This window comes from Carassius carassius, chromosome 4 (assembly GCF_963082965.1).
Source record: "Carassius carassius chromosome 4, fCarCar2.1, whole genome shotgun sequence".
Taxonomy (NCBI): domain Eukaryota; kingdom Metazoa; phylum Chordata; class Actinopteri; order Cypriniformes; family Cyprinidae; genus Carassius; species Carassius carassius.
Window position 1 is genome coordinate 36486876 of NC_081758.1, and position 27991 is coordinate 36514866.

Here is a 27991-nt window from a genome sequence, read left to right on the forward strand (position 1 = left end):
TGAATGACAGACAGGTGTCGTCTTTTTATTTGATTTATTTGATTTTATTTGTATAGCACAGGAAAATACTTTGTCGATAATGAAAAGAGGACAATAGCTAAATCATTTTTCAGCTAGTCTTCTGTAAATCATGGTAAAAAATTATAGTCAATGACGAGTAAATTATTAAAGACGAGAATCATGATGAACTGAAAACGAGAGGTTCGCCACGTGCACCAACTGTTTCCCACTTGTTTTAAATTATCTACCTTCTAACTACATCTAAATACCTTAATGGTAAGAGCGTTGGACTGCTCACGTAGACCTCGATTCAAAATATTAAAATATAATCCAAACTCTCTTGACCTTTGTATGGTGGTACTAGCGCAAGCCAAAAGCCCTTTTTATGAATATTAAATAGGTTGTTCCGAAATTACGCCAATGGGAGATGCTTGCTAATGAATATTTAATAAGCTTACGTTCTCGCCTTCCAATGGCGAAGGTTTTGGCTGCTGAATATTAAGTAGAATTCGTGATTCCGCGGGGCGGCGCTCAATAATGACGCCATCTCCCCCCGCCCTGTGTGTTAGTTCCACGCTGCTATCTTGTGAATGGGTCAAGACTGAAAAAACAGAAAGCTATCCGGTCTTTCGGTTTTAAACGGTTTACCCCTATGTTCCTCCGTTCATTCTGGACCTGTCAGATAACGAACCTGTCACGCGACGATAGATCAAGAGCTCTCAAATTTGGTGAGCGGCATCTATTTCAATTTTCTTGGCTAGTCGGCTAACCATTAACCACGTCAGTGAGGTTTGCTGCTTTTACCGAGACTCCTCAGATCCTTGCCAGGTTAAATCGTGTTACAGGCAACACATCAGTTGCGTGATTGCGGGTAGCAGGGAATGTGAGCGTGTTCGAAGCTGTGACCAGACAGATGATTATAGATGGCCTGTTGTTAGCAGGGATGATTTAATGTTTATTATGACCCGCAGCTGTATGAGTACACAGACATGCATCAGTACCGCTACTCTTAAGATTTCAGGTCCTACGCTGCAGTTTGCTGACCAACCGCGATCTAACAGCCGAAGTCAATCCCACTTGTTTTGTTACTCCTGTTGTAAAACGATCATTATTATATAAGACCAGGCTGTCATACATTGTTGTGAACTTAATTTCTTGTCTTAAATAGGGTATAATAACGACGATGATGATAATAACGATAATGTAATTGTAACTTTCATTCTGTACATTAACTGTTAACATATCAAGCGTTATAAAGTGTAATGGTATCATGTAGTTTTTTTCAGGTGCTGCTGTTAAAACGGATAGATATAGAGATAGAAGAAGGCCATATAAAGTAGAAATAAAGCGGTTTAATTGTGGCAAATAAGAATCTGATGAACATTCATTGTAATACTTAATTTTCACAAAAATATGAAAACTGAAAATTGTATCTTAAATTGATGAAATAAATTGCAACTTTTCACAAATGTGAAATGTAACTTTTGTTGACCAGTAAACTCACCAGACTGATACATCTAGGTCCATAGAAAGTAATCTATCAATATTTATTTATCTCCAAATAATTTTGAAGTAGACTAAAGCTGTGCTATGAAGTATAGCATTAATGATGATGATAACAACAATAAAGATGCATCAAAGGGCACAGAAAATGCAATTGTAAAAATTAATTAGGAAATGTTTGTACAGAATATACTGATTTTTTTTATTTTACAGTGAATATAAATGTTTCTCCTTACATTTTTCGTCATCTAGAAATTGCTTTTTTGAGACTCTTTAAAAGGATATTTGCAAAGTTCAACAGGATGAACAACTGGAATTATGGAAATCTTTTGCTCAAAAATGTACCAGAACCATGATAATAATAATATGATCATATAATAACCTTTTGTGATTAAAAGCTCTTTATTTATATTGACATGTAAGAGGGAATGAGTACTTTTGTCTGTTTTCTGATATAAAAATAAAGATAACCATGATTATAGTAATCACCCTGTTGATTACCCCTCTGATGCATCTTCAGTGACCAAAACATTCTCACAAAATCCCTGAAGGTTTGTCAGGTTTGACGTAGTGTGTGGAAGGCAGCAAAATTACTTATCTATTTTTCCAGCTTAGTGGTTAGGCAAGGGTTTAATTAATGCTGGCTGTTGATGCCTGTTTGTTGGTGGTAATTATTTCAGAGGATGGTCCCTTGAGCTGAAGGGAAGTGATCTCTGGCATTACATCATTTCCTTTTAATGACAGGTCTGATGATTTAATTTGCAGTGCCTCTGTTAACCTCATTGTCTCCTGTATAAAGAGGCTTTGATCACTGAGGACTTGGGCATTTGAAACGTCCTGGGCTCTATGTGTCAATTGCACCAGCTGTTTAATGCTGAAAGAGAACTTCTTTGACGTATGAGCAGCAGGTAAACCTGATTTTTTAACATTGTTTATGCATTCAAAAAATGTGAATATGTGAGTTAGCGCCCATTCCAAAAATGTTCATATTTGCTTTGAATGATGCCAGAGTCTTGTCAGCATGCAAAAGGATTCGAAGTCTTGTCAGCAACATTATTCAAGTTGTCTGCAGTCAGCAAATCTACTTTAACAGACATAGCTCTCAAATTCCTTATGACCTTCAAGAGGGTTTATTCAGTAGTACAAGTAGTAACTTGCTTTTCTGCATCACAACAAATTTTGGTTGCACTGTGTGTCTTAAGCAATTTGACTTTTTACTCAATAAGTCACATGATTTGAGGTATTATTTATGTCCATAGCATGTATGCACTGAAGTGTTGGTTTTCTAACCTTAAAAATGTAGTTCATCCAATTGAATTCTGCTATTTTAATCCAAGCCAGCACACTGTTGCTTAAACTGCTTTTCTCGTATTTGGCTGGATCGGGTTGTTTTGGAGCAAAGAGTATTATTGTACATCTTCCATAAAGGCAAAGTATACACTTCCTCTGCTGAACTTTGAAAGGCTTTCTAGTGCTTTCTTTAGGGATCATAGCCTCTTACCGTCTATTCTTTTCCGTGTAGTTTTGTGTAGTGTCTGCTTTACAACAGGTGTCTAGTTGTCTACCTCTTGTGGTAGTCATGCTATAAAAGCTGCCATGTCAGCAGAGTGCAATGCCTGTCAAGTGGAAAGATTTGCTCTCTTTTCCACTAGTGTGCAGGTTAGCCTGCATTCCTAATCTAGAAACATTCAGATGGAATGTGTGTTTAAAAAGCCTCTGGTAAGGTTGCCCCGATCCAGATTTTTTGAACCGATCACCGATCCCTACCGATACTGATCTTTTTGAAGCCTTCTTTTTTTCATGTAGAAATCTTAATAGTGCTGCTCCAATCAGCATTCGTTGCCTGATTTTCTTATCTGAAAATTAGGGAATTTTCTTACCTCTTTTTTTTAATGCAATTATCCCACCTAAATGTTTGATCATGCAGTGCATTTTTGTTTTTACAATGGGACACTTGCTGCACAATAGTTTACACACAGCACAAGCCTGATTTTGTGATCTGTATGTGAGGTGGCCTTATATGTGTGCTCTTTGAGTGTGAATGGCCCAATCTTTTAACTTGTAGAAACTCACTCTTTGGTCACTAGTTATTGCCTCACCATGACTAGCCTGAGTGTTTTCTAAAAGTCATATCAGTGTTTTTACAGGCTTCCCGTAGGTTCTTTGAAGTATTAAAATGTTTTAAATTAATTTAAGGCAAATTTAAGGTTTTAAAAAGTCTTACATATCTTCAATGGTATAACAAAAGTTCTAATTATCATTTTAGGAGGTCTTAAATATGGGAAAACCAGGAATCACAATATAACCTAATGTGATGATTAAATCATCAACACATTTTATTATTAATCACAACCTTATTATACAAAAGACGGTGATTTAATAAAATAAGCATGGCACCTTAAACTCATTATTATCTTACTGGAAAAATACAACGTTATTCATCTTCTAATTCATATGTATTGATATATTAGTATATAAACCAATTAACAATACATATATTGATTGCAAAATATTCTGAGATGCATGATTTATTTTGATATTGTTTTTTCTGTATGGTAATATTTTATATGTGCATCTCTTAAAAGTGTCTTAAATTTGTTTTTAAAAACTAATACGCTGTTTTATACTAAAATTGTTGAACGTAGTTTCTTATAAATTATCAATATTTAACATTTTTGCATGTACATTTTTTGTTGAACTTTATTTTAGCACAAATCTTTTGAAAGTTATTTGTTAAAGACCTCAGTGCTACTTCTTACTTAATGATCATAAACTTGCATTATATTGATTTTAATGCTTATTATTGCTGGTTTGAGCACAGGGTGGATCTCAAAGCTTGGCTTTGTATGCGACAGGTTTAATAATGTCACTGAGATTTCATTGTAGAACCACTGTTTCTCTCATAGCTTTGAGTGACCTCTGAGCTGTGATCAATCCATAAATTCATCAAGTCTCATTCAGTGATTACTTATCCTTCTTGATGCAAATGCTGTGGCTATAGACTATCTCCCTTTAGACTGAATACTAGACATTCTTCTCTATGACTTATCTCGTCTCCTGAAATAGCAGCAGTCCACAAGTATCTCTTCAGACTGGGTCATTATAACCCTCTTCCATTATTAGATGCAATGCTGCTGATGGAAATCATATCAGTGTACTGTGACAGTGTTGAGATGTGATTGCCTATTCCAGTATAGGCTAAATGCTGGTTTTAGGCAGTGTTGGGGAAAGTTACTTTTAAAAGTAATGCCTTACAATATTGCGTTACTCCCTAAAAAAGTAACTAAATACGTTACTTAGTTACTTTTTATGGAAAGTAATGTGTTACATTACTTTTGCGTTACTTTCATGTTACTTTTTAAATATGAGCAGGGCTTGATTGTTTTTAATATAAGAAGTTCTATTTATAGCAAATGTAAAAGCCCTTTCACACCAAAAAGTGTAATGAATAAACCTCAGGCTGAAGGAAAAGTAAATTCACGTCTGTACAGTAGAACACAGGAGAAGGTTCAACACTCTTCAGCTATTAAAAAAAACAATGAAGCACAATTGTTAGTTTACCTAAAGTCATTTTTTAACTATTAGTATGGTTGAACTGGATCATAGAAGGTCAGCAGCAAAGACACTGTTAATAAAATGGGAATAGATACATTTGTGTTATTTAATATATTTAGTTATTGCAGGTTTGCATCATATTCTGAGTTTGCATTTCACTGTTTTGATTAATTTTGATGAATACTAAATCTGTTTTGTTTTTTTGTGAGTGGGATGAATTAATGCACATTCACATTTAGTCTACAACTACAGTAACATGCAGCGCACACAACGCCTCCATACTTCCGATTTCTCCCAATATGGGAACAGGAGGCTTGTCAGTCAAAAAATGGGAATACAAAGTAACTGGCGTTACTTTTTTGAAAAAGTAACTCAGATATTTTCTTGTAAATTAAAAAGTAATGCGTTACTTTACTAGTTACTTGAAAAAAGTAATCTGATTACGTAACTCGCGTTACTTGTAATGCATTACCCCCAACAATGGTTTTAGGTGGGCTAAGGATTTAGTTTTTTAAAAGCCAAAATAACATGAATGTATGGAAGGCTATTTCCGCCATAGAATTATTACAATAAAAAGCTAATTACGGGATTTTATCTCACAATTTGGACTTATTTGGACTTGTAACTGCATGTTATATAAAAAAAATCATGTTATTTTGGCTTTATACAAAGAATTGTGAGGTATGAACTAGGGCTGGGCGATAAATCGATTTTATCGATTAACTCGAATTTGACGTTAAGGGCGATTTGTTTTTAATGAAAATCGGTTTTCTCTTTAACTTCCACCACCGGCTCTCCCCTTAGGTTTCCGTAGTTCAGAGTGGGCTCGCCCTCCCCCCGCTTTCCTTACAGCCGCACACAGACAACATGACAGTTAACAGCGCAGAGCTCGTTCCAAAGAAAGGCACCGTTTCATCCGTTGTTTGGAATTGGTTTGCTTTTTTAGTGTCAGACACAGAACAAATAACGCCACATTGCAAAGTGTGTTTAAAAGCCGTTGCTATAAAAGGTAGCAGCACAACAAATTTATTCCAGCATCTTAAACAGTAGGGATGGGTACCGAAACCCGGTATTAAACTGGCCCCGGGGCTAAATTATGAAAGACCGTAGTATCAGTAAGATCTGACGCTATCGGTTCTGCTTTCGGTACCGGAGGAAAAAAAATTATGTACTATGTATTTTTCCTTAATAATGTTATCGTGCACATTTTATCTCACCAAACATTTCTAATGTGCGATCATATTAAGTCGTTTGTCTGGGAGATCTGCGAAATCTGTCATGCGCGCTGCGGAGGCTGTTTGTCAGTCACACACACACACACACACAACAAGAACGAGCGCGGCGCACACACAAGAATAACAGAACGAAAACTGACGCTTAATAATAAAGAGTGACGATGGCGGAGAGAGCAAAAAGTTCCAAAATGTGGTTATACTTCACTAGCGTTCGGGTGACCAGATGAGATTATTCAAAGATCAACAGTCTGTCTAGTGTGCCACAAAAAACAACAACATTAAAATCATGAACTCAAATGTAAATGTAAAAAAACAAAAAAGAAAAAAACAATGACTGTTGTAACAGTGCGTAAATCAGACCTTTCTGTAATGCTAACACTAATGAGTTTAAAGTTTTGTTAGCACTTTATGAATACCACTGTGACAAGTATTTTTGTAATAGATGTAATTTTGTAATTTTGGTTAAATTTATTTAACCAAAAGTTTTTTTTATCAAAGAGGGACACAATTTTTTTTTTATATACATTTTAATTTATTTTGAAGGTGCATTGTGTCACTGTAAGTTATTAGAAAACTGATAAGCTACATTTTCACTGTTTACAATGGCAGTGCCTGCCATCTCGTTTACAAGCATGTTTTGAGGCTTGTTTCCTGTTACACTTATGCACAAAGGGGAAATTTAGATTAAACTGCATAAGTGAAAATCAGAACAAAATAAAGAGTACATTTGTTTTGAGCCATTTCTTTGTCGGTTGTAGTTTGTTTTTAAATAGAAAAAAAAATTGATTAAAATCGAAAATCGGGTTTGGTGTGAAAAAATCGGAGATTTTTTTTTTTTAAGCCATATCGCCCAGCCGTAGTAAGAACCCACAAAAAGAAAGTCAGAATTGTATAATTATATAAAATATATATATATATATATATATATATATATATATATATATATATATATATATTGGGGTGTAACGGTTCACAAAATTCACGGTTCGGTTCGATACAATACACTGGTGTCACGGTTCGGTTCGGTAAGGTTCGGTACATTTTAGATACAGCAAAAAGAAAAAATTAGCAGATAAATTTCCTTGATTTTTTATAAAAATGTTTTATTTATTAAAACTAACAAAGTATGTTTTTTTTTTTTACATTGAACAATGATGGAGCTATTCTTTACCCATCTTCTATGGTGTTTTCTTAGCATACTGTATAAAACAAAAACAGCTCCTTATAAAAAAAAAAAATGAAAATGTTATATTAGTTATGAACAAATACAAAGATGTAACTTTTTATATGGAACTCTATAACTCTTTATATTGAGTGTGTTTTTACTCAATTGGTTCTCTATAGGGCTTATGTTTTTTGGAACAAAGCAGGAATTACGGTCTGTCTGAAATGGGCTCATGAAGGAATATTGTAACGGGGCTCAATTACATTAAGCATGTTCTTAAAACCTACGTTTTCCACTACAGCACAGTTACTCATTGCGCGGCTCGTCAAGCTATAACTGGCGGCTCGCATAGTAGCTTACAGTATCACACTGCCACTTGCCTTCAGAGCATGTGAGGCGGGAGCGAGCGGGAAGCGAGCGGGCGGATCTTGGACAGAGCGCAGAGCGGCAATTTTAAAAGGACGGTGGACGGAGCGCCGCATTTCCCGCTCCAATTTCGCTCTGCTCACACCACGAGTCTGAAGCATGCTCATTCAAGCCTGACCCTGAATCCATTAGTCTTGCACAGTCATCAACAGTAGACTATTTTCAAGCAAAACTCGGTTCAAAAATGGAGTTCAAAAAGTAAAATGAGAATTCATACAGGTGTAGCCTATCAATATAAGTCGCACTAAGACTGCTTTAAAACTTTCACTGAGACCTCAAACAGAAAGCACAAAGCCTGTCTTTTAAATTTGATTTCGTTTTGTATTAATTGTATCTTAATTTTAATCAAGGTTTCATCAACCAATTGTCTGGATTTAATAAGAAGTAAATAGAAAATAGATAACCACTATACGAAGGAGCCGGTGTGAACCTGGAGTTTGTCTCATGAATGAACCGAAACTCAGCGTATAGCCTACTTGCCTCACAGACCCGACAAAAAGGCTATATATAAAGATTGAAATGTCTACTTTTAAACAAAACAATTCAAAACGAAAGAAAACAGACTGCTCTCCCTCCCGTATGAAATGTGCATTTCTCTCAGGCGCGTTCACTACTGCGAAGATCACGAGTCAGCATCTTTCTAGACGACAGACATAAAAAAAATTAAATGTCTTCTGCTATATTTTACATATTCATAATCATTAATTTTGCCGGTTCGTTGTGACAGCTTTTAGGTGCCCTTAAATGTAACATGAATGCATCAGCACTGAAAACATAGAGATTTTTTTTCTTTTGGGGGCATTTTGTTTGACATGCATGCCAGCTTTCGCTCATCCCACTATTAAAGTAAATCTGTTCTTAAACGAAAATGTATTGGCCGTGTTATTTCTTTTTTGTGGGATGTCCAATTTATATGTAGAAATGCACATTTGCAAAGGTGACTTAGCATGTTGTCGTAAAAGTGGCTCGCCTTTTGATTTTGCTCTGCCAATGTGGCTCTTGTGAAAAAAATAGTGAGGATCACTGCACTACAGAGTAAGGCGCTCGCTCACTCAGTACGCGCTGAAGGCTCGTAGCAAAATGGCTTATGCGTTTAACAGACCAGAAATAGAAGATCCTCCAATAACCAACAGGTCTGGTGTTTGGGTGCACTTTGGATTCCCTGTTAAACGCATTGGCCATTTTGCAACGAGCCTTCAGCGTGTATTACTGAGTGAGCGAGCGCCTGACTGCCTAACATAAACATATAAGTTGGTGTTTTTTTCTTCTTCGGGGGTGTCAGGGGCGTTGCCTGTTACGTCGTTTGGGTTATTGGGCTACCTTGTTGAACGCATATCATTATATTTCACTTTTTTTTATTTTCCAAATATAATTAATTAGTCCAACGAACCGTTCGGTCCATAATGCGTACCGCGTACCGAACCGAAAGCCTCGTACCGAACGGTTCAATACGAATACGCGTATCGTTACACCCCTAATATATATATATATATATATATATATATATATATATATATATATATATATATATATATATATATATATATAGAAAATAAATTATTATTATTATTATATACATGGCCTATTTGACAGCAGTTGAACTGTCAGCTAATCAGAGGTGTGTGCTGTTCTAAAAGCTCACCTTGCCATTCGGTGGCCCTCATATATTATCAATAAGAGGATCATATTTCCTCTGTCTCTTCAAACCACACACATAAGCGTAGTCCGCACACCACAGCTGACATCAGCATGGTGCGGTTAACCTCTCCTTCACACACCCTGCTGTTTTTGACACTTTTACACGCACACTGTCATTTACACCCTGACCGTGAGTCATAATTATCAGCGTATAATGCTGGAGAGTAAATATTGTACTTCTCCCTGATGTTTAGCATGAAATCAGATTAAAAAGGAATAATTCACTTTCTCGTATCTACGTGATGGCAATCAGTATTGACAAATGAACAGGTTTTACTTCTTTTTCTCAAGCACACTTTTGAGTGATCTTTCGAAGACACACTCTGTTTTTTGGTCTCTCATTCATTCAAAGATCTGGCCAGTTAAGGTTAAGCGAGGTGGCTGATTTTTGAGTTCTAGCTCTTGAAGGTCCTTTGTGAAAGGTTAATGGCACTTCATTAATATATTCAGTCTCTTTAACCTACTGTAAACGAGTCGTGTGTCAGACTAAAAAGTGAATTCAAAGGCATGATTGTGAAATGTTATTTTATTTATGGTTCTTAATCATTTAACACTAATATATAAATTATACAAAGAAATCTGACTTTAAATTACCCATATCGTTGAAACTTTGTTTCTTTTGGCTGTAGTTTACTGGACATCTATTATTAACATCATGAAACATAAAACAATCCATCCAAAAGAATTTCCAAATGAATCCTTTGAAAATAAGAAATGGCATCTGCTGATGTTATTTGTGATTTTCTGTAATTATTCTCACAAAACTTATGATTAATTTATAGCAGGTGAGAATATTTAAATGACATGGACAGAAACATACAAAAATTATTTGATTTGCTTTTTTGGACTTGCATTCTTAAAATGTTTCATGATTCATCACAATGAATATTATGCTGTACACGTCTGCATATTTATTGTTATTGTACTTGCCTTTTTGCATTTCACCAGGAGGGTTAATGTGTTACACTTGATATACGATACATCATCAAAGATTCTGTCGTTGGATTTTAAAAATAACAAAACTGTCTTTAGGTTGAAACATGACTGAAATGTATCCCCATTCTAGATTGCTTTTGTGGTTGTTACTTTGCTTGAAATCTGCTGTTGTGTAAATCTCCAAGATAGTCATTAGTATTAGGCATTCAGCGATGGTAATTTTCCGTATTGTTCCTTGCTGCTTCACGTCATCTTGGTAATGACTAGTTTGGGTTTACTCTGTGGCTCTGTCCCACTGCGTCAGTGGCCTTTGAGACCTGTTCCGAAGGGCCTCCCACTTGGGGCCAATTATCCTGTGTTTGTGACTCAAATGTTAGGAGTTCATTCATTTAAAACGGGACTTTGCTACTCTTGTTTAAAAAATCATCTGGCCTTTCATCCATCAGGACCTTTGCAGACACAGTCTCCATTCTAAGTTAGAATGTTTAATACATTTTATTCACACTCGTGCTCGTAAATACATTTTCCAGTTCGCACACATCTATTTTTAGTCGCAAATGTGAGTAAAATACTCGCACTGTCAAGCCCTGAGTAAAGGAGCTGTTGAGAGGCAAACAGAACAGGTTTTCTTCAACAGACACAAATTATTCAAGCACTTTTGGAAAGACACGGAGACTGTGTCTGCAAAGGTCAAATAGAATTTCTAACTTATACGGTAACTTATAACAAACGTATGAATTTACCTATATATTTACCTATATACCTATTTACCAATATAATACCTATATATCGACTGATTCGTTATTATTGTTCGGTAACACTTGACATTAACTACATTAGTTAACATGAATTAACAATGACTACATTTAATCTTAGTTTGTTAATTTGCAACTTTTAATAATGCGTTATAAAATAAAATCAATTGTGTCTGCTAATTAGATAATATCTTTCTAGTCATGGTGATGGCCATTTACTGTATGGTTATGTGTGTGGTGGGATAAAGATATCAATTTTCATTAATTTACCTTCGTTTTCTTACCTCATGTCTTTCTGAATATAGTGCTCGACGTGTTGCTGGTAGAGTCATGACCCTGAGACAATCCAATGGCTGCAAACAGCTGACCTTGACCATTGGCCTGACCCTGACTCTAGGCCTGCTGCAATGGCCAGTAGCAGATGTTGGTGGTCAGGATGGACCGTCTCCTACGCAAGTCCTTCAGGAGCTACTGACACGCTATGGCGACAACACCAGCATCTCTATCCCACAGCTGCGAGCACTCCTCGTGCGCTTAAATGGAGACCATGTTGCGCAGACACAACCCACCAAACCCAACGCATCTAAGGTGAGTCAAGGAGCTTAGAGGAGAGGAAAGTTCCTCTGTACTTGATCTGAAAGTCCTGTTTTCCTGCTTCGGTTCACATTCTTTGGTTTGTAAGAGATGTTTAAAATATTTTTAAAAGATTGGAGTTGGTAAGATTTAAAAAAATGTTTTTCAGCAAAGTGTCTTGTGCTCTACAAGGATGCGTTTATTTGCTAAAACTACAATAGTGCAATAGTATTGTGATATATTACAAATTAAAATGACTGTTTTCTATTGTAAAATGTATTTCTTTTGCACAGTCTTCAATGTTATGTGGTCCTTCAGATATCATTATAATATGCTGATTTGATGCTCAAGTAAAATTACTTTTTTTTTTTTTTTTTTTTTTTTTTTTTTTTTTAGCAATGTGCATTACTGTCACTTGATTAGTTTAATGCATCTGTGCTGAATAAAAGTTTTTTAATAATAAAACACTTTTTGAAAGGTAGCTTACATGTGTGTGGCCATGTAGTGTTAAAATTCTTGGATTTACAATATTAACTGCCAGAGTGTTGAGGAAGTGCAAAGCCACAAATATTTGTCTTTGGTTTAGCATTTGTGTACTCATGTCATTAAGTATTTTATCAGGCGTTATCGCTTATGCCACCTCTCAATTTGTAAGAAAACATAGAGTAACATGTTGTAATTTATCAGACTAAATGTGTAACATTTACACATTTAGTACCACAAGATTTCTGCATGTCTTTATTCAAAATAAACAAAATATATGTTTATGACATAATAACATGCTTCCTGGGTTTGTTTCTAACTTCTTTTTGGCAGCTGAACAGTTGTGACCTAAATTGACCTAGGATTAAGTTCTAACTTTTACAGTGAATGATACATTTTCTGACTCCTTTTCAAAAAATATTTTACAATTTAATGTTAAGACATTCATTTCTGTTTTTATTTCATGATTCTAATTTAAATTTTTAAAACGCATTCGTTTCTGCTTTAGATGTCACTTTTTGTAAACACCACTGAAGAAGTATATGACCCCTCCCCCCTCCTTCTGCAGAGTTATAATAAGATGTTTTCAGCATTTTGAACCCTAATCCTCAGTACGACCTTGGAATATTGCATTGTTAGGCCTCAAAGTCAAATCTGTGGTTTGGATCCAGCACAAACCCTGCTCTCTCCATGCTGTAATTCAAGCTTCTTCTCTGTGATCAGTAATTGAAACCCCTGTCCTGCCCTCTGTTCTCAGTGCTTGCCTGCAGACACTTTGGCAGTGTATGGGATGAGCGAACAGTCTCGTATAGATGAACGTGGCCTGCATGAAATCTGCCCTTCCATTATACAGCAGCTGGACTCTCAAGCGTGCAAGACCCAACAGGACCAAGAGTCTGAGAGCAGCCCCAGACCCACTTATGCTGAGGGTAAGACTGACTGTCCATTAAAAGACAATGCACAATATTAAGGATGATGCTTAATTTTAATTGTCAGTCACAGTGATATTGTCATTATATACTACATGGCCAAAATTTGATTTACACCCTTATTTGGCTAATTCAGCTATAATTATTATAGTGACAAAAGGGTAAGGTCAGTCATACAGCTGTGCAAATTTCTTAAACAAAACATTTGAAGTAGATGTATGAATGTTTATGCACAATTGCCCCATGCAAAAAGCAATAGGGCCATAAAGGCATGCCTCTTCAAACCCAAACCTCATTGAACAATCAAACCATGGTTTTAAAAATTCATCAGTCAAATATGGGTGTGATGTTCAGGTGGCCACGTATTTTGGCCCTGTGTCAAGGGCAATATTTTGCTTCTATCTGCTTTCTATGAGATTTTGCACACTGTGAATATCGTGACACTTATTAACAGTTCTTGGAATATTCTCTTCAAACTCTCATGCACTGCACGTCCCCAGGTAATGCCATTTGTTCAACTTTATCAGTATAAAGTGTAATGCCTCGGCATGTTTATAGCAGACTGGTTTAGTTCATATCTATTGTACACTGTAGACAATCTTTGACTTTGTCAGCAATTTAGGCTTGTAGGAAAAATACAGTGAATCAGCAGAACTCTAAGAGGTTCAGACGAGTGCAGGTGTTCTCTTGTGTTGAGCCTTGATCTCCAGTTAAAGTGTGATAAGAGTAGTCAACTCTGAACACTGAGAAGTGTAGAAAGGTCACTGAAATAGAAAACAAAACAGTTAAGCAAGTGGCATTTATTTATTTTTAAGAACGATGGCACAAACACATAAAATAATATCTATATACTACCAAAAGTTTGGGGTCGTTAAATTTTTTTAAAAAATGTGAATGCAGTCGTTTACTAAGGCTGCATTTATTTAATCAAAAAAAAAATATATATATAATATATAATACAAATATGTTTTCTGTTTTAATGTTTTCAAATGTAATTTATGCCAAAGCTGAATTTTCAGCAGCCATTACTGTAGTCTTCAGTGACATATGATTCTTCAGAAATCATTCTAATATGCTGATTTGATGCTTAACATTTTCTCTTCTTATCAATGTTGAAAACAGTTATGCTGCTTAATATTTTAGTGGAAACCATTAAACATCTTATTCAGGATTTTTTTGATGAATAGAAAGAACAGCATTTATTTGAAATGGAAATCTTTTTGTAACATCATAAGTGCTTTTGACTTGACAATAAAGATATTAAAAACTGACCCCAAACTTTAGAATGGTTGTGTACTTAAAAAAAGAAAATACATAAAAGAAAATTTTTTGAAATAACCTTTTAAATAGTCAACATTATTGGATCATGCTCACAGTTAATGTTATGAAATATTGCTGTAGTTACTCTTCTAGGACTATAGCTCTAGAATCATGTTTGAAGATATTCCTTGGTATGATCTCTTAATACACAATTAATGCAGTGGAAATTTTGAGAGTGGCTTAAGTCGCTGTCACTGTATAGGCATAGATCGAACACAGGCAAATATGTGCTTAACACTTTAGACAATTTGAAAGAATCTTTCATATCAGAATAAGACATCTTGACTTTTAAAACTGCTAAGCATGTATATTTCAGATCCCAGCATCTGGATTCAATCACAGTACTCCGGTCAGACAGGAGATTTGAAGGGAGGCTGTGTTCTTTCCAAACCGAACTGAAATATCCCTTGTGTAGGCGACGGATATAAAAAGGCGAGACAGGGAGAGTTCAGAGAATTTTATGGGCGTGTGTGAAATCTGCTGGGACATTTCAGGAGAGAAAGTCATGGACTTGGAGAACAGGAAATTACTTCACATGCACTTTATAATTTGTGATTTGTTATTTATACAATCTAGGGATGGGCGATACCACATTTTGTTTTCGATGCAATAACGATACTTTTAAAGGCCAGTATCATTGATATAGATACCGATACGATACTTCTAAACTGAATTTTTAGATTATGAAATTTATTTAATTATTATGAGTAAAATGGGTAATAATACCTACTTGACTTTATATTTGAAATGCATTTTAACATTGAATATGCCTTTATTGCAACTTATTAGGTTATATTTTTGTTTACACATGGTTAAAATTTGTTTACTGTAGTGGTAACCAAGGAAATCTACAAATGCTATAGTTAAACTGTTCACTTGACCATGGTTCATTGTCATAAGGGACTGCCAGTAATAGGCTGTTGCATGCATAAAATGCAACCTTTTTATTCGGAGAGTGTATGATTTATATTAACAATACAGAATAGAACATGAGCAATATTAACTTTTAACATTTAAATAAATGTACTCCACAAACTAGGGTACAATTTCAATAGGTTTATTGTGAAATAACTCAAACATATAGCCTATATTTATTTCTGCATTGTTCTGGGCTGCCTTTTCCAAAAACATAAATGCTTTCTTATTATAGGCTGCTCTTGGGAAACACAGCTCTATTTAAATGCACTTTCAGAAGTAAGTGAATGCTCTCTGTAATTAATTTTTTCTGCCTTGCAACATTTGTGTGTGTTCAGATGAACAGGAAAATCCCTTCCACACAATTATTTGCTAACATAGGTTATTTGTCCAATTTAAGGCATATTGTAGGCATTGTTTTTTTTTTTGTTTAATAAAAAAAAAAAAAATTCTGGTAAATAAAAACACCTCAGTATATATTTTTTTTTTTTATTTGAGTATCGCTACTTTCGATACTTGCATCAGTATCGATATATCAATACTTTAGGATTGATTCGCCCATCCCTAATACAAACATTGCAGTACAGTATACCGTTTTTTCATATTCGCCATAACTTAAAACAAACCCTGTCTATAATAGATTAATAATTTTTTTGAATCAGCCTCTTTGTGACTCGACAAGTTTAACATCTGTGTACCATGTTTTCTGGCTCCGTGATGTTTCCTGTCGCTTTGCATCATGCTGTTCTTTATCTGCTAAACAAGGCACTTCGGGGTTCTGGCATTTCTTGCACATCCTGGCCACGGGAGAAGAAATGAAAGGAGAAGTGCCACCGGAATCCAAGAGATAAGGAGAGAAAAGGGGAACGTTGGCTTTTAGAGAAGGAGTCTTAGAGCATCCTGTTCTCAGTGCAGTCTTTCCCATTCAGCTCTTAACAAAAAGCACTGTACTGACACCATGGTACAGTAATGGTTATATGAGTGTGCAATGATCACCAAAAAAGACAAGGGAATAGGATTTAGGACAGGTTGCTGGCCAGATGCAAACCAGCATTATTTGCATGAGCACCATAACTCAGTTTGTCTGTAATATTGCTCCACAAATGTTCTGTCTCATCAACGGTGGGATCCTTCCAGGTGTTAAAGTATTTGTTGTACTATACTTTCTACTACAACACTTTAAATTACTTATAAATTAAAAGGTAGAATAGTTTGAAATTGATTTTGCACAATCATAGAATGTTTTTACAATCAATAACTTAACGGGCCAGTTCACTCCAAAAATAAAGTCTGTTGTTTACTCACACTCATGTAGGTCCAAATCTGTATGACTTACTTTCTTCAGTTGAACAAACATAACACATTTTGAATATTATATTAATTTATATTATGTTGCTGTAATACACCTGCGCTGTGAAATAAATGTCAATATTTCAATGTAAATATATTAGTTATTTTTCTTTACAGAAGTAAATTTACTATGCTTTTATTTTTTGATAAGCTTTTATTATTTTTATTATTTGTTTAATTTTTCTGGAAAACTGCAGGGAGACAGGTGATGACAGGTTTACACAATCATTACAAATCATCTGTCCAGTAAAAAACTTAAATTCTGTGAATGTGAAAATAAAGGATAACGGCCACTCGCCGCAGCCCTTTGCGGTTTAATAAGCGCACTAAGCCATAGTTTGATTTTAGTCCGATTGAAAAATGCTTTGCCAAAGCAATGCCGCAAAAAAAAACCCAAAAAACCTCATCAGTTTATAATGAAACTGTGGAGGTACAGATTAGATGGGCCACCCCAGTCTAGGTAATTAATAGTCTTCAGACGACATGAGGGTGAGTAAATAATGACAGAATTTATATTTTTGAGTGAACTATTCCTTTAAATTACTTTGAAAGCCACTTCACTGAGTGGATTATCATTAATAAGCTGACAATATATAAGGTCATTTAAATGCTTAAATGGTGTATTTTATCGGGTCACAGTATAGGGAAAAAGCCCAGTTCTCTAATCTATTCAGTCCATTTCAAAATCTCATGGTTTTCTTGAGATTTGGGTTTTTCTAATGAGCTTTTTTATGATTTATCAAGGTGTATTTGTATGTTGCTTACAGTACACCCTGTCCCAAAGGAGCTTTAGAGCAATGAAAAAAGATAAATACATAAAAAGTAGTGTGCTGTAACCATCTCGGTGAGAAAAAGTCCCTAACACGTTGGAGTAAATGAGGAAGTGTGTTATCATTGTGTTGTTGTACATGTACAAGCACACTCATGTCAAATATTTGTATTACTGTTGGTTATGAGTCCTATGAGGTTATGAGAAAAGAAATATATTTCCTAAATTCATCTGTGTTTTGACGAATGATTCTCTTTCTCTGTAGGTAAAGTGCTGACGGCTGTTCTCAGCTGTAAACAAATGCAACTCTGTGGTTTTGGAGAAAGCCAGTTTATATATGATCTGTACACACACACACACCTGCCACGGTTCACTCCCAAATAATGACATTCTCTTTCAAACTGCATGCGTGTCCATTCAGCAGTGTGTTTATGACATATCTTGTGTTTCCAGGGATTCCAGTCCGACTAGGATAAATGGTAACAAAGCAGTTCTGCCAGCCTGAAGTCTACATTATAATCCATGCACGCAAATGTTGTGGGATGTGTCTGCTGGGGTGTAATGTTATGTAATTAAAGGTTGTGTGTGTGTGTCCTGCAGTGTGGGGTTACTCATTTTTGAGTGTGACTCTGATTAGTGTGTTCGCTTTGACTGGTGTGTTTGTGGCGCCCCTGATGAGGACGCGGTTCATGCGCCGAGTACTCATCTATTTCATCGCTCTGTCCATCGGAACCTTGTTGTCCACCGCCATCCTGCAGCTCCTGCCTGAGGTTCAGTATCCATCCACCCATTTCCACCCAAACACACTGAATCAACCGCGGATCAAGATTAATCTCAAAGGGGTGTCTGGAATTATCCTTCTTTCCTCCTTTTCTCCTTTTACACACAGTTTTCTCCCTTTTAACACAACAAAACACCCCTAACCACAGAAATGATCTCCTCTTCCTGAAGCTCCTTAGCTTTAATTCCTTTCATGATCTTACTGTTGGTACACATAAAAGCCATTAAAAACTTTTGTTTATGATCAATGTCCCACTAGCCCCCCCATCTAAAAAAAAACAAAACAATTGCAACATACATTGCGTAAAAAAAAGAATAATTAATACAGCCATTCTTTTCATTTATGTTAGTTATTTATATTTTTTATTTTATATAAATATTTTATTTATATTTATTTAATATGAATTCATTTTATACACCTGACAATTTTGTAAATTATGATAAGATAAATATTTAGCCTTTTGCCGGATATCTATCTATCTATCTATCTATCTATCTATCTATCTATCTATCTATCTATCTATCTATCTATCTATCTATCTATCTATCTATCTATCTATCAGGTATAGAAAAGAACCACCTCCCTTTAAAATAATAAAAAGAATTTGCTTTGCAGCCTGAAATGAAAATGGACACCGTTTTTATTTTATCCAGCTGTATTTACTCAGTGCAACTTATAACATCCAACATTCACTTCATATCAGGCTGCAAAGCAACAAAATGTGATTATTTTAAAGGGGGGTGATTCTTTCTATACCCACTTTACCTTGAAAGCTGTAGGAGAAGTTGGGAATTTTGGTTTTTGATTGTTTAGCCAACATAATGTTTGATATTTGATCCCATTCTTTTCTCTTTTTTTTGGAGATGATCAATACCTGCTGCCTCAGCTTGCCTCCGCTACTTTTCAAATTGTTCCTCTATCCCTGAATACTGCTTTTACAGTAGACTACTAACACTACAGTTATTCACTGGCTCTTTTGGTATGGAAATCCCGTCCTCATTAGAAGAGCCAATCGTGTGTTGGATGTTCTTTGTTGGGTTGTTGGTGCTGTCATAGCTCAAGCAGAGTACACCTTTTGTTTGCTGGGTGTTGATGGTTCATTGGCTGGTCAACATGAATACGGGTGTTTTCAGTTCCTCTGTTGCCTCGGGTGTTTAAGGAGGTATAAAAGGAGCATGTTCAGCTATCCTGTCAGGTTTGAATGATTATCAGTGACCTCGTGTCTCAAGGCATCATTTGGTCAACAGGAAGCCTCCTCCCCCTACTTCCTCTGTGAATGAAACAATGGATTTTAAAATGTGCACAGTTACATTTACACATGTATACCTTACACTACCATTCAAAAGTTTGAAATCAGTCATTTGTTGTTGAACGAAATTAAGTTTTATTCAGCAAGGATGCATTAAATGGTGACATTTAATACATTTATAATGTTACAAAATATTTGTTTAAATAGTTCTTTTGAACTTTCTTTTCATCAAAGAATCCTGAAAATAGAAATAGCTGAAAATTCAGCTTTGGCATCACAGAAATTGATTACATTTTAAAATCTATTAAACTAGAAAAGTTATTATAAATTTATAATAACATTTTACAATATTACTATTTTTACTGTATTTTTTTGATCAAATAAATGATTCTTTGTTGAGCATAACTCAAAATGTATAGACCCTAACATTTTGAACGGTAGTGTAATAGCATGACTGAAATTTTTTTATTTATTGCCATTAATTTTAAAAATTGACATCAAATCTGTGCAATTTATGAATGAGATTTAATACTGTATATTTTCCTCGTGTAAAAAATTCTTATCGTGGTTGCATGAATTGATTTGGTCATTCAGTGGCCCACAGAACTTAATTTTTCACCTCAGCGAGTAAATCTCACATTTGAGATTATGAATATCAATCTTTCACCAAGTATTAATTATTTAGCTGATTGATTAATATATTCTTTCTTCTTTTTTCCCCTTTCTTTTTCCACTTCTCTTGTTCTCTCTCTCTGTCTGTCTTGGGGTTTTTTTGGCCAGTGTGGGGGTATGGTTTCCTGTGTGTGACACTGATATCTCTGTGTTCACTGTTCGGGGCGAGTGTGGTTCCCTTCATGAGGAAAACCTTTTACAAGCGGTTGCTGCTGTACTTCATAGCCCTGGCCATTGGTACTCTGTACTCCAACGCCCTCTTTCAACTAATCCCAGAGGTAGAGTGGACATGTGGGGGAAACGGGTTTATAGACGTGTGCCACACAGCCAGACTGAAGAACGTTCTAAATCCACTCTCTCTAGAGTTCTAGATTTTAGAGTTTATTTGTTGAGTCTGGCATTTAAAGGAGTTGTTCACTCAAAAGGAAACATTTTTAAATTACTTGCCCACATGTCGTCCCAGACTTTATGTACAGAAAAAATATAAATATTTTATGCAAAAATTGTCAAGCTCAAAAAAGTATTAAAATAGACTAGTTTAGACTCCCAAAAGCAGATTAAAATTAGTAAAATAGTGCATAAAATTTAGTGTTTCCTGAAGATGATCAATAGAATTTGGTCGGTGTGACTTTGAATAATTTTTATTGCATGCAAAACAGTGGATTGGACATTCTGCAAAAAAAAAATATATATATAGTATGTTTTGGAACAACGCGAGGGCCAGTAACTGATGGCACAATTTTCATTTTTAGGTGAACATTTCCTTTAAGCACACATTTAAGTCTTTCTGGCCTCAGTGGTTCTCCCCAACTGGAAGGCTAGAAAATAGAGTAAAAACAAAAAAAAGATCAATAAACTTGTACTGATCCATGGAACCTTTGTTGTTGTTGTTGGAGTTCTCATCTGACTTATTATAATCATAGTAATGACCATTTAATGTATTTTTTTTTGAGGCATGGAACTGGAGCGCAACATTTAAGTTTTAAGTTTATCTGACTGTGAAATATTCAAATTAATACCTGTAAATGAACGGCCCAATTTGTGAAAAAAAATGGATGTGAAAAGCCTAGCGAAATATAGGTGGGGGGAAGCCCTGAGGCATTAGTGAACTTCACGAAGACCTCATCTAAAATAAATCCCATACTCACTCTTCTTGACCGTTTGTAACTAAGTGTGAAATAAAAGTGAAGAATACTGTTTAAAGAAAAGCCCTCTGATTGTTTCTGGTGTCTAGGAGAGTGATTAGGGGTTTTTATTTAGATCGTATCTATACCAAATCTATTATGTGCTCGTTTATTCTTTCTTTTTTTTTTTTTTACTGACCCCAAACTTTTAAATTGTAATGTTTTTCAGCATTCTGTGCATAGTTTTATGTTAATAAAAACATAATAGTTTTCATGATTTAGGGTTAATAACAAATTCTATATTATTTTACATTAGTTTGAATAAAAATTGTATTTGGCATCTTAAAACATGCTTTTTTCTGTATATAGGCCTTTGGATTTGACCCCATGGAAGATTATTATGTGTCCAAGTCTGCTGTCGTGTTTGGAGGATTCTACCTGTTCTTCTTTACAGAGAAAGTCCTCAAGATGATCTTGAAGCCAAAGGACAAGGTGAGCTTGGGCTAATGATCCGTTCGAGTAAACCATGAAACGGTTGTTTTATCAAACAGCTTTATCTGACATTGTCATTGTGACATGGGTTCCCAGTGACATCAAAAAAAAAAAAAAAGGTGCAACAAGGATTTTATTTTTAGAACTTTTTAAAGTCCAAACTCGTGAAGTTTGGCTTTGGAATGTGTGAACAGTATGCACAATATGTGTATGTCTGGTTGTCTCTTCTCAGGGGATGCACTATTCCTTTATAGCATTCTTTGAAAGACAGTTTGAAAAAGATGTAAAAAAAAAAAGTTAAATGTCATAAAATCATAAAAATACATTCACTGTTTTGTTGTAGTCTGTAATGGTTTGGCCAGTGCCAGCAAATCATTTTACATGATTCTGAAGATTTATGCTTGAACTTTTTTTGCTTTTGAGATAGTAATGTGTTCTAATGCAGCACCCTCTAGTGGAGAAATGTCTTTGCAAGATTATTTACTCGCTCTAATTTGTTCTGCTTCCATTTCTTATTATCTAATTGTCTCTTGTGTAAGGGGGGGCATGGCCACGGCCACAGTCACTTTCCTGCAGAGCACTATGCCAACTCTAATGGAGACTTGGAGGATGGCGTGATGGAGAAACTGCAGAATGGAGAGGCTGGAGAAGCATCTTTACCCAGAGTGGAAGGTGATGTCAGAAGGCTTGGAGAAGATGACAAAATGATCAGCACTGGGCAGACAGTACAGGTGAGGAATAAAAGAAACTACTCATTTCTATTAGCTTAAAAATATTTTCCAGTTCACAAAATTATTTAATATTTGAGAAGAAATGTGGTAATCTGCCGTTTCACTTAATTGGGCTTTAGTGACTATATGCCTCACCCACAATTATATCCCTTAAAAACCCTATTCAGTTCTGGCATGTTAATGTCATGCCAGTATTACTGTAATTGAGTTTCCAGCTTCTAAAAGCTTTCCAGATCTTTGTCGAATTTATAATTATAATTTGGAAACTCTCAATTTATGAATGCTGAGGGTTTTTTTTCATTCATCTGTGAATAATGACTGATGACGTTATGTAAACGAAACCAAAATATAATGAATGTGCTTCAAGAGCATATAGATGTGAACAACAATATAGTAATTTTGCTGTCATCAAAGCCAGTCATGTTGTGAGAGTTGCCATAGAAACACATTTTTCTGAGTCGGAGGACGGGAATAGCCTCTCAGAGTTGTCTTCTTGTAATTGCCATAATTTCAGCACAATGTAAATGGGACATGATTCATCAGTGCGTAAGGTGTTTTAAGGTAAAAGATAATTGTTTTTATAACTTTAATTATTACAATGCAGCAACATGTATATCGCAAACATCTTTTTCTTATCCGAGCTACAAGAACCCTGAAGAAGCTAAAAGAATATGTTATAAATAAATTTTAAATGTATAAATAAATAGATGTATGTATACAACCTTTTGCGCTGCTAACTCAATGCTCTACCACTGAGCCACAGGAACACGTGTTTCATGATTCAGTCAAATTCTAATGGATAAAATAAAGTACCAGACTAATTTATATCATTCTCTCTATATTAAGCCACTAAAAAAATCTGATTTAATGTTGCAGACATCAAATGCATTGACAGTGTTTTTCCATCTTATTTTGGGTGCTGTTCATCTAAGGTTCCAAATAGACAAAAAAAAATAGAAATAGAAATCTTTTGTAACAATGCAGGTCTTTTATTATAATTTTTTAAAAATAAATTTAACATGTACTTGCTGAATAAAAGTATTGATATTTAAAAATAAAAGAAAAAAAAAGGTAGTTTATATTGTTACAAAAGATTTTATTCATCAAAGACTGCTGAAAGTACCACAAATTTGAAGTAGCACAATTGTTTCCAACATTGATAATAAATGGGCATATTAGAATCATTTCCGTGTGGCGCTATAGACTGAAGTAATGCATTTTACAGCGTATTCACATAGAAAACTGCTATTTTTGGTCAAATAAATGAGCATTGGTGAGCATAAGAGAAGAATCTTACTCGGATTATCTAAATGGATATTTACTGTGAACTACTTAATTTTTCCTGTGTTTGTGTCCCTGGCGCAGGACTCTCAGAGTTCAGGTGGTGCTGGAACGGGTGGATGTTATTGGCTTAAGGGCAGGGCATACTCTGACATCGGTACTCTGGCATGGATGATCACTTTGAGTGACGGTCTGCACAATTTCATTGATGGTTTGGCTATCGGAGCCTCCTTCACTGCTTCTGTGTTTCAGGGCATCAGTACATCAGTGGCAATTCTTTGTGAAGAGTTTCCACATGAGTTGGGTGGGTATTACCGACTCTATGACCAATCAAAAATGGCCATAAACATACTGAGTCTGTAATGAGCATTAATGTAAATGCTCTGCTGCATCTGTGTGTCCAGGTGATTTTGTAATCCTGCTAAACGCTGGAATGAGCATCCAGCAGGCACTCTTCTTTAACTTCCTGTCAGCGTGCTGCTGTTATCTGGGCATGGGCTTCGGAATCCTGGCTGGGAACAATTTCTCTCCTAACTGGATCTTTGCTCTAGCCGGAGGCATGTTCCTCTACATTGCACTGGCTGATATGGTAAGAATGTGACCTCATTTTTGGAAGGCTTTGGGATTGGGGTGGATTGCGTTCATTTTTGTTGATTCCTGAGGGTGAGTTTCTATGATCAGTGAAGTGGAAAAGAAGTTATTAGCAGTGCAATTGCAGGGTTTCTGCAAGCTTTAAATAAAGGTCTTGAAAAGTCTTAATTTACACTTCAGAAATTTAAGGCAGGGGTGTCCAAACTCGGTGTCCTGCAGAGTTTAGCTTCAACCCTAATTAAACACACATGAACCAGCTAATTAAGGTCTTACTAGGCATACTAGAAACTTCCAGGCAGGTGTGTTGAGGCAAGTTGGAGCTAAACTCTGCAGGATAACGGCCCTCCAAGACCAAGTTTGAAGCAAAAATGTCTTAAATTTAAAGTCATGGCATTATGTGGTGCTTGCACTGCATATCCTGAGTTTTTTTTTTTTTTTTTCAAGTCTTGTTTTTTGAGAAATTAAACAAATTAAATGTTTATTCTTAAAACACACACAAAAAAAAAAACTATCAATGTAGTGTGAAAATTAGTTTTCTTTTGGAATTAATTAGACTTATCTAAGCCGATTGCCAGATATTTGTGACCCTGGACCACAAAACCAGTCTTAAGTCGCTGGGGTATATTTTTAGGGGTTTATATTATAATTTTTTTCTTTTATGCCAAAAATCATCAGGATATTAAGTAAATATCATGTTCCATGAAGATTTTTGTAAATTTCCTAGCCTAAATCTATAAAAACTTAATTTTGGATTAGTAATATGCATTGCTAAGAATTCATTTGGACAACTTCAAAGGAGATTTTCTCAGTATTTAGATTTTTTTGCACCCTCAGATTCCAGAGTTTCATATTTAATATCTCAGCCAAATATTGTCTGATCTTAATAAACCATACATCAATAGAAAGCTTACAGCATTTATCCAGCATTCAGATGATGAATGAATCTTAAGTTAAAAAAATTGACATTCGAGACTGGTTTGTGGTCCAGGGTCCCATTTGTTCTTTACATTTTTACAGACGACTTATCTTGTGTAATTTTGCTTCTCAAGTAAATGCATCTTGCTTTAAGAGTCTTAAGATATTTGCACTGGAGAACAATAAAAAAATTCATAATTCAAATTCTAATGTTTGGGAGCAAATGTGTTATGCTAGTCTTATGCAATTGCTTTGTAAAATTATTTGAACAGTAGAATTAAAAATAAATTGTATCTTTAAACTTGGAAGTTGTGATAATATAACTGATTGTGTGACATTTACATTCAGAGAACATATTGACATGTTCCCATAAACTTATTCTATACATTTTCTTTACTTGGTCTCAAGGTCTTTAAAAGGTCTTAAAATGTACCTTCATAAAACCTGAGGAAGTCCTGTATAATATGCTAAAATTAAGAAAATTCCTTCCTTTTTTTTTTTTTTTTTGGTGTGAGCTAAAATAATTTAATGTGAAACTAAACTTAAAAACTGGAATTATAATAATAATAATAATAATAATAATAATAATATGTACTGTATGTGAAAATCATAGACTGTATAAAAACAGAAAATACATTCTACCTGCAGATGGCGATGTAGCAACTATGACTTTTAACTGACTTTTCTTAATAAATAAAATCATAAGTTACTAAAACTATTAAACCTGAAGCTAATATATAACTATTAAATGGAATTGTTAAATAAAACATACATGTATAAACAAATGTGGATTTGTTTTAAAACAAATTATCAATTTTATTTAGCAGGGAAGCATAAAATTGATCAAAACTGACAAGACCTTTGTAAATGTTACAGATGATTTATATTTCAAACAAATTATTCTTCAAAACTGTCTATTAATCAATCCTGAAAAAGTGTATCATGGTTTTTTCAAAAATATTAAGTAGCATTAATATGAGCAGCAAATCATCATATCAGAATGATTTCTGAAAGATCATGTGACAGAAAAAATTAATGACTGCTGAAAATTCACATTAAAATAGAAAAAAAGAATTAACGAATAAGTTTTCGATTAAATAAATGCCGAATTGGTGAGAACAAGAAACTTGATAGCAGTCTAACTTGATAACTATGAAAACATAGAATGTAGTTATCCCCAAAATTGACGCTTTTGATTTGATCATTTTTCTGGTAATATATGTGTCTTCATATTGGTTTGTTCCTGCAGTTTCCGGAGATGAATGAGGTGAGTCGTGAAGAAGAGGAGGCCGGAGGAAGTGGATCTCTGCTAACTTTCGCCATCCAGAACGCAGGGCTTCTCACAGGGTTTGGCATCATGCTTGTACTCACCATCTACTCTGGACAGATACAGCTTGGATAACAGAGGACCTAAATACAAACTCAGACACTGAAGGACTTTCTCAGCACCTGGACTAAAACCTGAGACCTACTGGGACCTCCAGACTTTAATATGAGCTAGCAGTGCTGGCTTGTTTTAAAACGTTTGCCCAGCTGGACTAGGTAATGACATAAATTGAAGTATTTTGGGCATAGTTTTGGCTCAGAGTAAACCCTGGACTGTTTAAATGAGGCTAGAAATGACTGACCCGCGAACTTTGCTTTAGATTCATCCAAAACCTGGGACCTGTTGATGCATGTGGTACCATTCATCTAGTTTAGGACTTCTCTTGGTCCTTAGCCTTAAAGTTTTAGGACAGTGATGTCCCTGTATCATGTGGATTCTCATTCCCCAACATCTGGGCATTTTTGTATTGATTTCTAAGGTTCTCACTGTTTAATTGTTATTGTGTTTTTTAACCAAATGTCTCTTTCCCTCAGAGAAAGGCCTTTCTCCTAATCCTGACCACGAGATTTAGAGTATTGTCCTGTAACTGATGTGTAATGGGAGAAAACTTTCGTTATTTAATTTTTCCCCTTAATGTCATTCCGTTATGCCAAGCCAAAACTGTAGATGCTTGAAACACAAAGGCACTAACTCTTGTTTTGGAAGGTTTTTATTTGACCTCTTTAACAAAAAAGCAGAGACCAAGGTTCTTCTAGAAAAATTTCCTCTAACTTTTATCTTTTCATTTACATGACCAGAATAAGTGATGCATAGTCTCACAAACACCCTCCTATTATTTGTACTATCTATAACTTTGCGTATTAATTGACAGAGAAAAATGAACACATCAACCTCAATTAATTTAACTATTATGATAATTACTCTTACAAAACTCTATAAAACACCTATTTTCTACATGCTTTTGTTTGATCTGAATGCAGTACTCTTCATAATTTAAGAAATAATTAGGAAATGCAGGCAAAATGTGTGCATAAAGGTGGTGTTGTAGTGTTTCTATAATAATGATCATTCCTCTACATTCAGCACTGCAGGGCAATACTTCGAGCTCTTTGCTAATTTAGCATCTACTGACAGAAATCATTTTGATTATCGCTGGATTTAAAGCTGATGTGTGTGTTATTACAAAATTCAGTTTTGAAAAGTTTTTTTCAAATTC

General features: G+C 35.1%; 1 protein-coding gene across 4 annotated transcripts; it reads left to right on the plus strand.

Moving 5' to 3' along the window:
* The first annotated feature begins 151 nt into the window (after positions 1–151).
* On the plus strand, positions 152–27949 carry slc39a14 (solute carrier family 39 member 14). Of its 4 annotated transcripts, none has more exons than XM_059548674.1 (9): positions 152–221; positions 11579–11861; positions 13087–13258; positions 20423–20592; positions 21808–21930; positions 22470–22661; positions 24027–24246; positions 24347–24531; positions 26698–27949. In XM_059548674.1, exons 2-9 carry the CDS (start codon positions 11604–11606, stop codon positions 26848–26850), a joined length of 1473 nt encoding a protein of 490 aa, XP_059404657.1. In that variant the 5' UTR covers positions 152–221; positions 11579–11603; the 3' UTR covers positions 26851–27949. The 4 variants fall into 4 exon arrangements, with proteins under 4 accessions (XP_059404657.1, XP_059404656.1, XP_059404655.1 ...); XM_059548673.1 differs by lacking the exon at positions 152–221 and adding an exon at positions 548–728; XM_059548672.1 differs by lacking the exons at positions 152–221; positions 20423–20592 and adding exons at positions 2277–2411; positions 18213–18382.
* Positions 27950–27991: the final 42 nt, after the last annotated feature.